Genomic DNA, 16,130 nt, shown 5'->3' on the forward strand with positions numbered 1-16,130 from the left:
CCACATTTTTCTCGAATGAGATGTATCATGGACCTCAACCATACACATTCTCGGTTTGCTTCATGAATAGCTATTATCTCAGCATGATTCGATGAAGTGGTTACGATAGACTGCTTTGTATGTCTCCAAGATATGACAGTACCACCATATATGAACACATAGCCTATTTGAGATTGAACTTTATGCGGTGTATCGTGGACCTCAACCACACACATCGTCGGTTTGCTTCATGAATAGCTATAATCTCGCATGGTTCGATGAGATGGCTATGATAGATTGCTTTGTATATCTTCAAGATATGACAGTATCCCCATATATGAACACATTGCATGTTTGAGACCGAGATTTATGCGGGTTAGATGAGTACCCAACATCAGCATGACCAGTAAGATCGGGACAACAATCTTTAGATTAAAATAAGCCCATGTATCTTATCCCATTTCGATGTCTCCTAGTAGGAGTAAAAATATACCTTGCTAACATATTAACCAAAAAGGCTATAGGCCTTGTAGTATTTGCAAGGTACATGAGTGCATTAATTGCACTAAGATATGATACTTCATAACCAATTCAATTCGATATATTTCGAATTTCAGCAAATAATCTATTGCTTTGAAAACTCTCCAAGAGTTCCAATGATTTTCAAGCTATAAACTTATACAATATAAGGATTATAAATAAGTGTCCCAGAAACTTTTATATGCTTCAAGATTTGAATCCTTAAAAGTTTTTCACATAAGTTTTGTCAAGTAAAAATATTCAACATTTCATGAGTGACATCTTCAAATATCTAGACTGTAAATCAAATAAGTTTTATACTTACCAAGATGCATCCTTTCATGTCACTTGATAAATGTTTCTACGTCAGCATGCTTAAATAAACGTAGAATTTAGATCCTCATAATCTTTCACAATATTGCGCCAATATTGTGTCAAATATATTGATGATATATCATTTATTATTGGTTCACAATAAGACATAATATTTTAAGATCTCATCACTTCATTATTTTCAGGCACACGAACCTTACATAAGGTTTCATGAAGTGTTATGTCGTAGGCTCTTCAAGAGTTCATTGCCTTCTTATTATGATTATTTGCTCCTTATTTTTCAAGTACTATTTCATTTGGAACCGATTAGTCTACCACGCTTCACGCATGCATAGACTCTGTCCTTTAGGAATACAAAATAAGAGAACTTGCGCTTAATATGAGATGCTTTCGGCATTTGACTTGAATTATCTTTTGGATGAGGATCTGGTGATAATTCCTAACATTTTTCATAGCGCTTATAATCTCCCCTTTATGTTAGGAAAACTAACATACATCCTTTACTTCTTTGAGGAATCCCTCTTTGTGCATTATGGTATATTTATTAATCGTATACCGCACATCAAAATTATTAGATGAAATAATTGGTTCCCGATCTTGAACCAATTGAGAGGGAAGAAATAATCATAATTTATTGGTTTAATGCATACACGTGTTATTGTATGCAACATATCATATTTCAGACCAACACATGAAGCTTTGTTCTCATTAGCGATGGTTTAGCTATTTATCAAAGACATTCAATGCCAAACCATCATCATCAAGATAACTTTCTTGATTGCACAATCTGAAAATTATGCTCAAACGTAGGTTGATCATGAATGTACATGTGATCATCTTATTGATGCATCTTTTCAACATATCACATGATAGGTGAACAGACCCTTATTCACCTTTTATTTATTTTTTTTTAGATTTTGAGGGATCCAATCCCAAAATTAGTTGGTTCAACCAACTTATCATGAAAACAAGCAATATTAAAATTCATGAAGAATTTTCTAATTCTTCAATATATGTTCAACACTCAGTATGCACATCTTTGAAATATCACAATCGTTCATGTCAACTTATGAACTTTTAATCTAGTAAACTCCAAGTTTACCATGATATGTGTTTTTGCTTTAGTAAATTTCAGATTTACTATTATATGAATAAATTTTAGATTTACTACTTCAGAAGTAGATTTCAAAATTATTCAACCTCTTTCGGAGGTGAGTTGTGATCAAGTGCACGTTTCCATTAATAAGTTTCTCATTCCCCAGGAATGGAATATAATTGTGCCTTAAGTCTATCAAATTATGATAACTTATAACCTCGTTCAAGATTTTGCTACTTCAGAAGCAAATTGAGGCATACATATAATGTAGAGAATTTTTCTCTAGCATATCTTATAATCATATAAGCGTATGAAAATATCATCACTTTTGATTATCATTATCATATTGTCCCTCCACGCGTATATTCGTGCATTCATTCACTTATCTTCTTTCAGACATATTATGCACTGCTACCACATACACCTCAAGAATGAAGTAAGTCGTCACATTTCAGACTTATCATATATTGCTACCACATTCACTTCATGGAATAGAGCATATTCAATGGGTCGAATTTCATGAATTTTAATCAAATACCCATTATTTTGCCTTAGCCATCATAATATATCAATATGGTGCATTGAGATTCAAACTCAACGTCTTATCCATATAAAGGCGTCCTAGGCATAAATCGATGAGACTTGAACCCAACATATTATCATCTCTTTTGATAATATTGTTCTTGAGAAATAAATTCAAAATGTAAATGGTTCCAAACCAATTATTTTTCCTCAAATCCAACAATAATTATGTTATTAGTAGCAAAAGACAGATAACATAAGGAATTACTAATCTTGAAATTACCTTTAGATTTGTAATCTCACCTTATTTGGCAGAATCTCGTGTTGATAATCTAAATTAGTTAGAGACTCAAAAACTTGTGTAGCCACGTACGAACATATCTCAATTGGTAAGAGACTTTGTACAGATCTCAATTGATAAGAGACTCCATGCTGATAACGTGTTATAAAACAATAAAGAACAAAAAGAAGATTAGAGAGAATAGAGAGAGTGATTTCTCTTGAGGGATGAGAGATCATAAGATTGTGAATACAATAAACAAAACCCCTCTATTTATAGGGAAAATTTACTCCTAGTCTGAGTAAAAGACGGATGCTTCAAATCCTAATAGATATCAAAGTAGATTTTGATAGATCTTGATAGAGATTCACTATAATATAAATACATTTATAACAAAAATATATTACTGGCAAAAGATTTAATATTTTGGAAAAGTTTGATTGTCACAGTACAAGGGAACAACATATTCAACTGGTTGTTGCAAGTCCTTCATCAACTGCATAAGCCATGTACTTTCTTAAGCAGCAACTGCTGCTGCTCGATACTCTGCTTCTGTTGTTGACAACGAGACTATTCGTTGCCTTTTGCTGCACCAAGAAATTGCTCCAGCTCCAAGCTTAAACACAAAACCAGTAGTTGAACGGCGGGTATCATGGTCCCCTCCATAGTCAGAGTCACAATATCTGACCAGCTCCCATTCTTCACCTTTCATGTACAAATGACCATAATCAATCGTACTTTTCATATATCTTAGTATTCGCCGAACAACCTCCATGTGATACTTCTTTGGATTATACATGTAGCGACTCATCACACCAATTGCAAAAGAAATATCAGGTCAAGTCTAAGTTAAATAAATCAAACTACCTACCAATTGTCGATACATCGTCATATCTTCTAAATCTTTTCCTTCATGTGCACACATCTTAGCATTTGGCTCCAATGATGTTGAGATTGGTTTGCAGTTAACCATCCCAAACTTCTTTAACAAATTGCTGGAATATTTTTTCTGATGCAAACAAATTCCTTCCTCATTACGATCAACCTCCAAGCCAAGAAAATGGTTGAGTTATCCGAGTTCGTTCATCTGGAAGTGAATTGATAAATTCTTCTTGGTTCAAAGAATTTCTTCTTCACAATCTCCTGTTAGGATTAGATCATCCACATATACTAGCACAATAGCTAGTTTTCTTCCAACAATTTTAACAAACAAGCTGAAATCTTCCGGTGCTACAAAATAACCACTATAAGTAAGAAATTCTGAAATCTTACCATACCATGCCCTTGGCGCTTGCTTTAATCCATATAACGTCTTTCGAAGCTTACACATATACTCAGGATGATCTTGACTTTGAAAGTTCATTGGTTGGCACATGTAGATCTCCCGATCCAATTCTCCATGTAGAAACGCATTCTTTACATCCATCTGCCAAAGGTTTTAATCTTTACCAGCTGCAAGTGCAAGCAGAATCCTAACAGTAGTAAGCTTTGCCACTGGACTAAATGTTTCATCATAATCTAGTCCATATTGCTTAGAAAAACCCCGAGATACAAGATGAGCTTTGAGCCTTTCAATTGATCCATTTGTGTGACGCTTTATCTTGTAAATCCATTTACAAGAAATAGGTTTGACATCCTTCGGCTTTGCCGCGAGCTCCCAAGTTTGATTCAATTCTAGCGCGGTAATTACCTCCTCCATAACCTTAATCCATTTTGGATTTTCGAATGCTTCCTCAAAAGTCTCTGGTTCTTTTTCATCTTCTTCTACTATGGCAGCATTCGCATACTTGGGATTTTGCTTTCTGATCCTTGTTGACCTTCTAAGTGTAGGTGGTGTGTTTGCTTCATTTAGCTCGTCTTCTTCACCCGGTTGTTGGTACAAACCAGTTTGCCAAGGATTTTGAGTCACACCTTCTTCAATATTATCTTCATTAGCTTCAGTTTCAGCTTCGTCTAGACCCAACTGGATATGCGACAAGTCCAAAACATCTTTGAGAGCATCTGAATCTGGCAGCAGCTCTTTATTTGAAGACCACTATGAAGAGGCTTCATCAAATATTACATTTCGAGAAGTGTAACACTTCCCCGTTGTGGGATCACAACATCGCCATCCTTTTCGTTGACTATCATACCCTACAAAAATACACCTAACAACCTTTTTGTCCATCTTGCTACGCAAGTGATTAGATACAAATACATAACATACACAACCAAAAATACGAAAATAGCTAACTGAAGGTTTCATATTCCATAACTTCTCAAAAGGTGAAAGAAAATTTAACCTTTGTTGAGGAAGTCTATTGATCACAAAAGCTGCAGTCTTTATAGCTTCTGCCCAAAATTGTCCCGAAATATTTTTTGCGTGAAGCATGCTCCGACAAATTTTTGCTAGGTGTCTGTTCATCCTTTCTGCGATGTCATTCTGCTGCGGAGTATTTGGACATGTGAACTGATGATGTATTCGACACTTCCAAGGAACTCAACAAATTCATTTGAAGTATATTCCCCACCATTGTCAATTCGCAGGCAAAGAATTTTCTTGCCAATTTCTGCTTCAGTAACCTTTTTAAACTTTTTGAATTTGGAAATTAGATCAGACTTTTCCTTTAAAAAATAAACCCACACGTACCTTGAAAAATCATCAACGAAGATCAACATATATTTCATCCCACCAACTGAGACTTGTTTGACGGGTCCGAATACATCTGAATAAATTAACTCTAATGGTTCTTTGGCCCTATATTTTGACTCTTCATACAAAAGATGATGCGCTTTACCATATTGGCAGCCTGCACATATCACATCTGTCCCTATTGAAAGTTTAGGAAGACCCTTCAGTATTGATTTTTCCATCATGACACTAAGTTTTGAGTAGCCAACATGACTCAATCGCATATGCCATAAATCTGCAGTTTCATTCTTCTTTGTCTTGTCTATATATGTGGTTTCTACCGATATTACATAGACGGAATTCAATCTTTGTCCCTTCATCACTGGCTCTTCTTTAATCTCAAGATCATGAAATATCCTTACATCTTGCGGACCAAATAGAACAAAGTGACCCGAAGATGTTAATTGTGCTACTGAAAGAAGATTTTTCTTCATACCTGGTACATGATAAATATTTTAGAGCAGCATCAGATCAGCACAATTATTTGGAAACACTAAAGCCTTACAGATGTGAGCTATCGATAATTTTGTGTCATCAGCTGTCACCACCTCACGGCTTTCCTTGTACTCGGACAGATTTTGCAGCTTCTGTTTTTCGCCAGTCATATGATTTGAGCATCCAAAATCAACAATCTAGTCATTATCATAGTCAATTTGTTTAGAGGTTATTGCGGTAAAAGCTAACTCCTCTTGTTGAAGAGCAAAGAATGCTTCAGCATCCCAGTCATCTTCACATTTTCCTTTGGACCGGAAGTGGTAGCAACATTACTTTTAACAGGCCTTTTATTAAACCAGCAAAACTTGTCTTTATGGCCATTCTTTCCACAGTTATGGCACTTTCCTTCAAACCTCTTGTTTTTGCCCCATTGATTCTTTGAATCTCCCCCTAGACGATAACTTCCCTCTCTTTGATGACTTTTTGCCTTATCATCATTTCCTTTCGATCCACATGCATTGTACTGTTTGGAGTTTCCTTTGTTTTTGTTGACGTAGAGCGCTTCCTCCTCACATTTTTGTGAAACTGCACTCATTTGCTTTGCCATGGCTTCTTGGCCAACAAGCAAATTCTCAAACTCCACAAGTGATGGTTGATTTTGCCATCCCTGTACTGCAGCAATAAAGTTTCTGTATTTAGATCTCAAACCATGAATGATTATCCTTTTCATCCTGGTTTCCCCGATTGGAGTTGTTGGTTTCAATTTTGAAATTTCACGACATATCGACTTTACTTTGTGAAAGTATTGTGCAATGCTCATATCATTTTGAGCTATTGACAATAATTCACTTTCTAAAAGTTGTAGCTGTGTGTCATTCTTCTTTGAAAAGAGTGCAGCTAGCGTGTCCCAAGCCTCCTTTGGTGTTTCAACATCTCGTATATGTTCTAATACATCTTCTTTGATGGTGGTTTTGAGGGAAAATAATGTTTTTCCAACTTTAATCTTCCATTTCCTCAGAGCGCCATTCGGTTCTTCTACCCCGGGTTTGACTTCGCTTTTATTGACGACCTCCCAAAGATCTTGACCTTCTATGTTGGAGGTCATACATGTCATCCATGTTTTGTAATTCTGATGGTTGAGTTTCTTCACTCCACCTATGGCTTGAAAATCAGTCATTTTATTTTCTGTAAAAGAACTGTTATGTTCAAGAAGATGGTTGTTACCACCAACAACTTATAAATGTTCTGTGTGGCTTCTCTTTCTCACCTTTAAATCTGGCTCTGATACCAAATGGTGAACTCAACTTTCAGGTAGTTTAATAATGGTACAAAACAAATAACAGGGAAGAAAGCAGAGAACGGAAAAGCCTGAAAATGTTTGCAGAGAATGTGGCTTAACTAATTTTTCAATAGATTAGTGGCCTTATATAGGCTTACATATCTTAAAGAGTCACTATCCCACTAAATCACTACTTTAGTTCTACTAAACAAGTTCTCCTAAACTTAAGGAACAAATCCTAACTGAATGCTAAAATTAAGCTACTAAAGACTTAGTCAAACTAGAATGCAACAACTGATGTTGTACACTTTAACAACTTGTGTAGGTGTTACTTTTCCTAAATATATAAACACCTAATAAATATTATATGCCACTAGTAATCACGATTTTGTCATTGCTGCTTTCAGAACCAATGTGAGTGCTGTAACTGTAGTTCCTTTTAGTGAAAGTTGTCTGTGGGTGTTAGGGGCGGAGCCGGAGGTCCATCTGAACCCCTTTGTCAAAAAAATTAAATTTTTAATGTATATATAGTAGATATTAAATCCCTTTGATTTCTTCCCGTGTGTAATTTTATATTTTGAACCCTCTTAGTGAAAATCCTAGCTCACTACTGATGATTGTTCTGGTATCTATTATTGCTTTCTTCATGTTGGCCATGCTTGTGTAGCATTTAACATATCTTGAGGCTACACCGAATTGTCATTTTCAAGTCAAACAGAAACTACAATGCATATGTGTAACAGGTAAAATCAGGTAACCCTTGTGGTTGATACTTGACTTTCTCCTACACTTTCTCAGATTCTTGAGAAAAAGAGAAAATAAAGTTAATGTCTAGCAAGACATCAACAAAGATAATAGCTCAAATTCATCTTGATATCTATATTTTAGCTGTTGCTGCTGCAACATTGCCACTCCTGTAGGTATTGAGAGAGGATTCTTGAAATTCAAAATAGTAACAATAACTTTTTGCAACCAATTTCATTTTTGGTTTCAGATCACGATGTTAATAGGGTGCTCTGCATCGCCAACAACAAGGTAACGCGACCCTTCTTCTATCATCCTCAATCCGTCCTCATTAGCGCTGCTAAGATGTTCACAAGGACTGATCTCAAACACAAGTTGAGAATTTTCTCCCGCCTTCAAGCGCACACTCTGGAATCCAACTAACTGTTTGATAGGACTTCCGTATTGCGCTTTGTCATTCTTCACAAAAAGTAGTACTGGATGCTTACCATCCATTTCCCCTGAGTTTCTGACACTAACATGAGCTGAGAATTTCGCCTTCTCACAGTTGTCACTTCCTATTTCATCCACGGATGTATAACGGATTGAACCTGAACCTTCAACTGTCTTTGAAGTTGATAATTGATTTAACTGGATTGTGTTTGGAGTGGCGGAGTTGAACTCATAGGAATAGGTTGTGTAGCTAAGACCATACCCAAACTCGTATACTTTTGGACCTTTGTAGAATCGATATGTTCTACCGGGGTAACCTGTTTTTGGATCAGGTCTCATTCTCATGTCTGTCATTGGTATTTTGACAAAGCTTTGAGGATACCAAGTAACAGGCAATTTACCCCCTGCACATATGACACTATTAAAATCAGACATGTTAAATGGAGAGTGAAAAAGGAGAAGTGATGATATCTTTAACAACAATGTGGGGTCCGGGGAGGTTAAAGTGTATGCAGACCTTAACCCTGACTCTTTAATAGAGAGGTTGTTTCCGAGGAGAAATAGCCTAGAGCAATCCAGAAAAGGAAGTAATATATGTACAAGAAATAGCAGATAATAACAGGACGATAACTACAATCTTACCAGGATTATGTTCACCAAATATGATTTGTGCTAAAGCAATTCCTCCAGCTTCACCAGGATAGCCAGCCCACAAAATGCTTCCTATTTTGGGGTTGTTTTTCGCAAAATTAACATCAACTGGACCTCCTGAAAGAAGCACCAATATAACAGGCTTCTTTGCAGCTTTAGCAACACTATTAATGAGATTTTCTTGCTGCCCCGGTAGCACCAAGTCATCACGATCAAATTGTTCCCTCTCTTGACCTTGATCCAACCCCATGACCAAAACAACATAATCTGCATTTCTTGCAATGTTGACAGCTTGATCAATGTAAGCAGACGTGCAGTTAACCGCATTGCAGCCCTGATGGTACTGCACTTTCACATAACCCTCCAACGCCTTGAGAATTTCGACATATATGCAAGGAGGACCATCATAGTTCCCACGAAGAACATAAGCATTATCAGCATTAGGCCCAATGACAGCAAGAGAGTTGGTTTTCGCCTTGGAAAGAGGAAGCAACTTGCCGCTGTTCTTGAGCAAGACAATGCCATTTCTTGCAGCTTCAAGGGCCAGTTCTTGATGTTGTGGAGCACAAACAACGCTAGGACTAATGTTTCCAAAGATCTGTTTTTGCGGATTCCCATTGAATAATCCTAACCTCATTCTTATGGCAAAAAGATTGTGAAGAGCTCTGTCTATATGAACTTCTGAAATCTTTTTCTGCGTTATTGCTGATTTTGTGTATTTCTTCAAGTAATCCCCACAGTCTACATCCATGCCTGTGAAATTTCAATTCCCATCGCATATGTGAACAACATGGTTTATCCATTACAAGGTTAGTTTATATTGCAATAAAGGAGAAACTAATGCCTCCATTTTTTGGGATCTTAGTATAATCATTGAGCCGACTAAGAATATCTTTACCCTTCTAACAATAACAATTTGTATTCATTCTCGGTGTATTCTCAATGTATAACAAGTGTATACGAAGTGTATAACACTGATTATACACGTTATATACTGTGATTACATTGGTTATGCACTATATGTTGGCTGAAATTTGTGAAGATACCCCTTGTTAGACTGCTGTGTAGTATAAAAACTCCCTACTTAGTGCCACAATGGAGTCCTCACCCTGCCTTTAGAAGAGAAAGCCTTCATACTTTATTCAACTTGCATATAGTGTGACATGATGTTATAGAGGATCGGTTCATTTCTTCAAAAGAAATACTTTAGGGGTCGTTTGGTAGATTGTATTGGAATAATGCTGAATATGATGTTTTAGTAATGCTTGCATTAATAATGCTGGTATTAGTTATGCTTGCATTAGTTATGTTGACATTATTTCTTATACATTGTATGGTTTGATGTATTGAAAATAAAATGCTTGTATAATTTTTTATGAAAAATGTAAGTTTACAAAAATACCCTCTATGCAAATAATTTTATGAGATTCTTGAATTCTGGTGCTGCTATAATTTTTCTGGATGATTTTATTTTATTATGAAGTTGACATTCCAGATTGCGGGAAAAAAAACTTCAATAGCTGAGGAAAATATCACTGCGGCAGTGACTAGCCATAAGAATGCTCTGCTTATTTTTTCTTGTGCTCATCTTGCTATCCTTGTCTACCACTCATGTATCTCCTTATTCCCCATGTTAATTTGCACATAGCTCATTATTATTTTTATACACTCTTGTGAGAAGCCACATTACAAAAAGAGGTGCTCTATCGTTTCTCTCTGTCTTCCATAAAATAGGCGAATGCTTTCTTTACAGATTTTCAAATGTTCGAGTCATGCTCTTGTAATCAATCTTTTTTGAAAAGTGAAGATAAAGAGTCATCAAACATATGGTGCTCTTGTACATTTTTATGTATGGCAGTGTCAAAATGATAGAAGATGGAGGAGGGGGCGTTTCTCCATCTTGTATGGCATCCGATGATATAATGTTACTGTAAACAAACTGGTGAGTATGAACAAATCCCTGAAATGCTAAGCGATAAAAGAAAATTGGGGTTCGTCCTAACAAATTTAAGTTACATAATCAGTATCAATGGAGCAAGGTTCAGATATTGCAGGAATGGGGAAGGATTTGAGGGGTAATAATGTCTTTAACCAAGATAATACCTTTGCATTACTAATACATAGAAAAAGAGTAGTATTAGTAATACACACCTCAATACACAATAGAGTGTATAACTAATGCAAGCATTAGTTATGCATAGGATGAAAAATATACCAAACAAGGTATTGATAGTACACATTAAACTAATGCATGCGTTAACTTTTTCAATACACTCTACCAAACGACCCCTTAGGGGTTGTTTGGTAGAGTGTATTACTAATACCTTATTTGGTATACTTTTGTACCCTATGCATAACTAATGCTTACATTAGTTATACACTCTATTGTGTATTAAGGTGTGTATTACTAATACCTCAAAATCTATGGTATTAGCAATGCAATGGATCCAATACATGCATTAACATAATTAAAGACACTATTATCCCTCAAAAAAAATTCCACATTCTTTCTAACATATATATGGAGGATATTTTTGTAAAAAAAAAAACTTTTTTTTAAGAAATTATTTAATTCATATTATTTTTAATACATCAAACCAAACACTGCATAACAAAACACAAACATAACTAATGCAAGCATAGCTAACACAAACATTACTAATACAAGCATTACTAACACATCATATTTTACATTATTCTTATACACTCTACCAAACGACTCCTTAGTCCTCTACGATATTCATACGATATATATTATACGTTGACAGGATATTATGGAGGACAAGTTCATTTCCTTAAGAAAAACACTCCAAAGTCCACTGTGATACTCGCATGCTATATATCATAAACTTACATGGTATAATAGTTAGAAAACTAGTTCATTCCTTCAAAAAAAGTATTTCTCATTCTCCATTATTTTCTAGATCGAGTTGGATGTTGTCCCTTTCATTGAGATAAGGATGGGACAAAAATCCAATAGGTCCTCCTATTGGATAGTCAAAGATAGAAGATCTCAGTTTGGACTTTATTTGCCTCCCTTTCAGCCCACAAGACCATTACCCTGGGGCATGGGCCCAAATATATAGCTAGTCCACATAAATTCAAAAGATTGGGTTGAGATTGCTGTAGGCCCAATCTAGCCCAAACAGCACGTGGATTGTTTTCAGTTAACTTCTTCTTTTTTGGTGATATTGATTAGTATTAATATCAAAAATATATATATATATATATATATATAAAGAACTTTGAAGTTACAATCATACCAGATTTAAGTGCAAATGCTACTGAATCTTCTGGTGTTTTTCCATACTTGTGGTTGTCATGCATGACTTGAACTGCGTCACAGTCGGATGTGATGTACCTACCATATTTAAATGTTTTCACTATAATTATAAAAATTAATACTGATGACATATATAAGTTAAGGTTAGTTTCAATTTTGTTAAGAATGTGAACCACTACTTAATAGCAGGATAGTGCAGTAAATTATAGAATTACCCATGAAAACCCCATTGTTGACGAGCTGTTTTTGTCAAAAGATTATAATTAGCACAACTTGGGATTCCATTGACACTGTTGTAAGAGCACATAATTCCACTAGCTTGTGCTTTTTGTATGCAATCTTGGAATGGGGGTTGAAATGTATCTACCAAATCTTGAGGGGTAACCTAAGTAATTACAAAAAGTACCCGAGGTCAGCATTGCAAAAAAGTGAAAACTAAAATATAAACTTTATAGTACAATGTTACATATAAAAAATTTGTAGATTCCTTAAATCTAGAAGCGTTAGGTGACAAAAAGAATAAAAGTACAAAGTGTAAAAAAGTAGTATCATTCTCATGCTTCATTTTTATCCAAGAAGTTGAAGATAAATACTCCAATTTCTCAATCTTCAATAGAAATCTAATGAGAAAAGGTGTGAATTCCTAAAAAGAAGACAAAGACTTGTTTATCATTTTTCAATAGTGGGAGTGAGTGGTCACGTCCACTTTTTTATCTGCTCCAAAAACGACTCTAATCAATCATAAATACATCGAGTATACTTTTATAAATAGAGTTTGAAAGAATAAAATGTGCTGAACTTTATTTTCAATTGACAAACGACTCTAATTCACTCCGCTTATTGTGCAAGAATAAACAGAAAATAAACAGTTTTACTTTGAGAATTTTATGTTTCTATAATCACTCATCAAAACAGAAAGGATAGTTACACTCCAATTTTATATATTAATATTATAATTTTGTTACATATTTGGCTAGCGATGAAATATGTTAATAGTCCCTTTTACTTCTACCAGTAATCATGGCATTAGATCAAGGGAAAAAAAAAAAAAAAAAAAGCCAAAAATTAAAGGGGCCATCTATAATAAATAAAAGTTCAATCTTTTGAAATTTGGTCCATCAAAGGTTGCCAAGACAAATTATATTTCAATTTTTTTTTGGACATCTGACCGACAATATATATTATCATAATGAAAAGCATTTAAGAATTATTTCAGCATTAAAAAAAAAGTAATTTAAGAATTATTACACCCAAAATTTAAGCATTAAAATATATATTTTTATTTAATAAAATCTGACAGATAAGGCTGCAAAATCAAAATGCCATCTCGGGGTTGATACACAAATTAATTCAGAAAATCCCGTGACCATTGCATTTACCATGGGAAAAGTACAAAACAAACATAGACAAGAAAGTATTCTAAACTTGGAAAGTTGTGAGAATGGTTGAATACTGATTACTGATTGGCTGTTTAACTAAAAGGGGTAAAAACTCACAAATATCTTCCTCCAAACATACTTTTAAAAATTACTATTAAATTAAACTTTAGAAGATACATAAAAATACTATAGACTCCGTATTTGCGTAGTTAAATTAGCTTGTTCAACAGTATTAAACTCGTTTAGCGTAAGGAAAGGATAATGTTCAAATCCCACCACAAATAGAAAATACTAGACAATTTCTATTCATTTTCTTGAACAATCACTACCTAGGTTAGGAAATACCTTCTACTTTAGAAAGTCTTCCTAGAATTTTTTTATTTTTTATTTTTTTAATTTATGAGCCTTACTGGAGCCCAAAACAGATACCGAACAATAAGTGAAAAGAAAAGTTTTTAACTTTGCAGACAAGCGAATACATGATACGTTTACCCTACGAACAACTTAGGCACAAATTGATTCAAACATCATTATTATACGTCATAAAAGTATCATAGTTTTAGAGGAATGAAGAGCACTTACAATGGCATTGAAGCTAAAACGATCCAAGTTTTTCCATTGATCCAAATCATAAGCAGTGAAATGTTTACAGCAAGCAGAAGCTTGAAGAGCACCTTTCTTGAGTTGGCCACCATTAAAGCTGTCACCTTGTACTCCCCTCACATACCTAATTGCATATTTACCTGTCATTATTGGGTCCTCCCCTGGTGTCTCTTGACCTCTTCCCCATCTTGGGTCCCTAAATATATTTATATTTGGTGCCCAAAATGTCATACCTACTGCTTGCCCTGCATTGTACACTGCCCTTGCCTCCATTCCTATCACCTTCATACATTTCAATTTTTGTAAGGTAACTTGAAATGATGGTGTAACTACTACAAATGTGTGCATAACTTAAACTCAAAGATAAAATACTTACGTAAATTGAAATTCATTTCAAACGACACTTTATTAGTTTTTCAGGCGACTTTCATGACGACAACACGAGTAGTTTAACTCATCACTACTTCACTACCTCATAAAGGGTGTTGAGAATTATTTTTGATTTTTTACTTGAACCTTTTTTAAAAGTATTTAAAAAAAGCCTTTACATAATTTACAAATTCTGGTTACTAAGGAACCTAAATACATACATTCTTTTCCCATAGTAAATCCACGCTTGGTGACGAGAGGGTTTTGTGCCATACGAAATGATAACAACTTGAAATTCATAAATCCAAAACTTCATATTGACCATTAAATTAACTTTTTATCTAAGCCGAGATTGACGGAAAATCATTTAGGCATGTACAATGTGGCTGTACTACAAGTTATAAAATATTGAAAAAATATATATTCAGAAAATAATGAATCATTAAAGAAACTAAAAACATTCTTTATTACTCATCTGGGAAAGAGATGGAGTAACTTATGAATTAATAATTGAATTTTGAGAGACACCAAAAAGACCCATAGATCCGCCGACAAGATACACACGGAAAACAAAATGTAATTAATACTACTATATTTAACTTGGTACAAATACTAATTTATTTGAAGTTACTAATGTTGGTATGGTAAACACGAATGTTGATTTGAGTCATCAAGAGAATCAAAGTATATTTCCATCAGCCATAAGAGGCCACTGTGCGTGCATTTATAATCGACAATATTTCTATTCATCTAGTAGTTGTCTAATTTTACTTATTTATTTTTAAAAATCAAGAAATAATTTATCATTTTTTTTAATCTATTTTATCCATGCTAAGTATTGAGTAATACTTAATTTTTTAATAATTAAATGATTTGTATGAGTAATTAATAGAAGTGACAGAATAAATTACATTTTTAAGTAAAAGCACTATAGAAGCCCAAAATTTCGTTCTGCTACTGATTTGCAATGTAAGAAATTTATTTTAAATGAAGAGGAAAGCATAAAAACAGAGTGTGTATTGGGTCTAACCTGACCAATGCGGTACCATAGGTTTTCATCAAAAGTAGCAGCAGTAAGAATAACTTGTGGAAAACTGGTGGCTCCAATAATACTCCCATTGAAAAAAATACCTTTGCCAGCAGAACCAACGCCGTGCAACGACTCAGACCACCACTCGTAAGCCGGTATGCCCAGTCTCGGTACAGCAGGTGCTGAGTTAACCAGTTGTGCAATTTTTTCATCTAATGTAAGTCGAGATACAACGTCCTGCGCACGTACACTAATTGGAAGTTGTGTTTGGCAAAATTTTAACGATTTTGTTTGTGGATTAGTTGAGTCACATGAAAAAGGTGGCTGAGTTGATGCGACAGTTGAAACGAGTGTTGTAAGCCATAAGAGAGTAGTAGTTGAAATGAGAGATACAATGTATAATTTCATTGTGAAGTGATGAAAATTAGGGAGAAAAAAGAAGTTGGAGTTGTTGTGGTACATATATCGGTGTGCTTATTTATAAGGGAAAGAGAAACTTTTTCTTTTTAATTTTGTAATATTCAC

General features: G+C 34.6%; 1 protein-coding gene across 1 annotated transcript; it reads right to left on the bottom strand.

Annotated features, from left to right (window-relative positions):
• Window positions 1-7,794: 7,794 nt before the first annotated feature.
• On the bottom strand, window positions 7,795-16,130 carry LOC107867546 (probable beta-D-xylosidase 7). The gene is made up of 6 exons (XM_016713835.2): window positions 15,606-16,130; window positions 14,186-14,488; window positions 12,440-12,609; window positions 12,205-12,302; window positions 8,933-9,694; window positions 7,795-8,694 (listed from the first exon to the last, which is right to left on the bottom strand). The coding sequence occupies exons 1-6, from the start codon at window positions 16,065-16,067 to the stop codon at window positions 8,105-8,107; spliced, it is 2,385 nt and encodes a 794-aa protein (XP_016569321.2). The 5' UTR covers window positions 16,068-16,130; the 3' UTR covers window positions 7,795-8,104.

Source organism: Capsicum annuum, chromosome 4 (genome assembly GCF_002878395.1).
Source record: "Capsicum annuum cultivar UCD-10X-F1 chromosome 4, UCD10Xv1.1, whole genome shotgun sequence".
NCBI classification, from domain to species: Eukaryota; Viridiplantae; Streptophyta; class Magnoliopsida; order Solanales; family Solanaceae; genus Capsicum; species Capsicum annuum.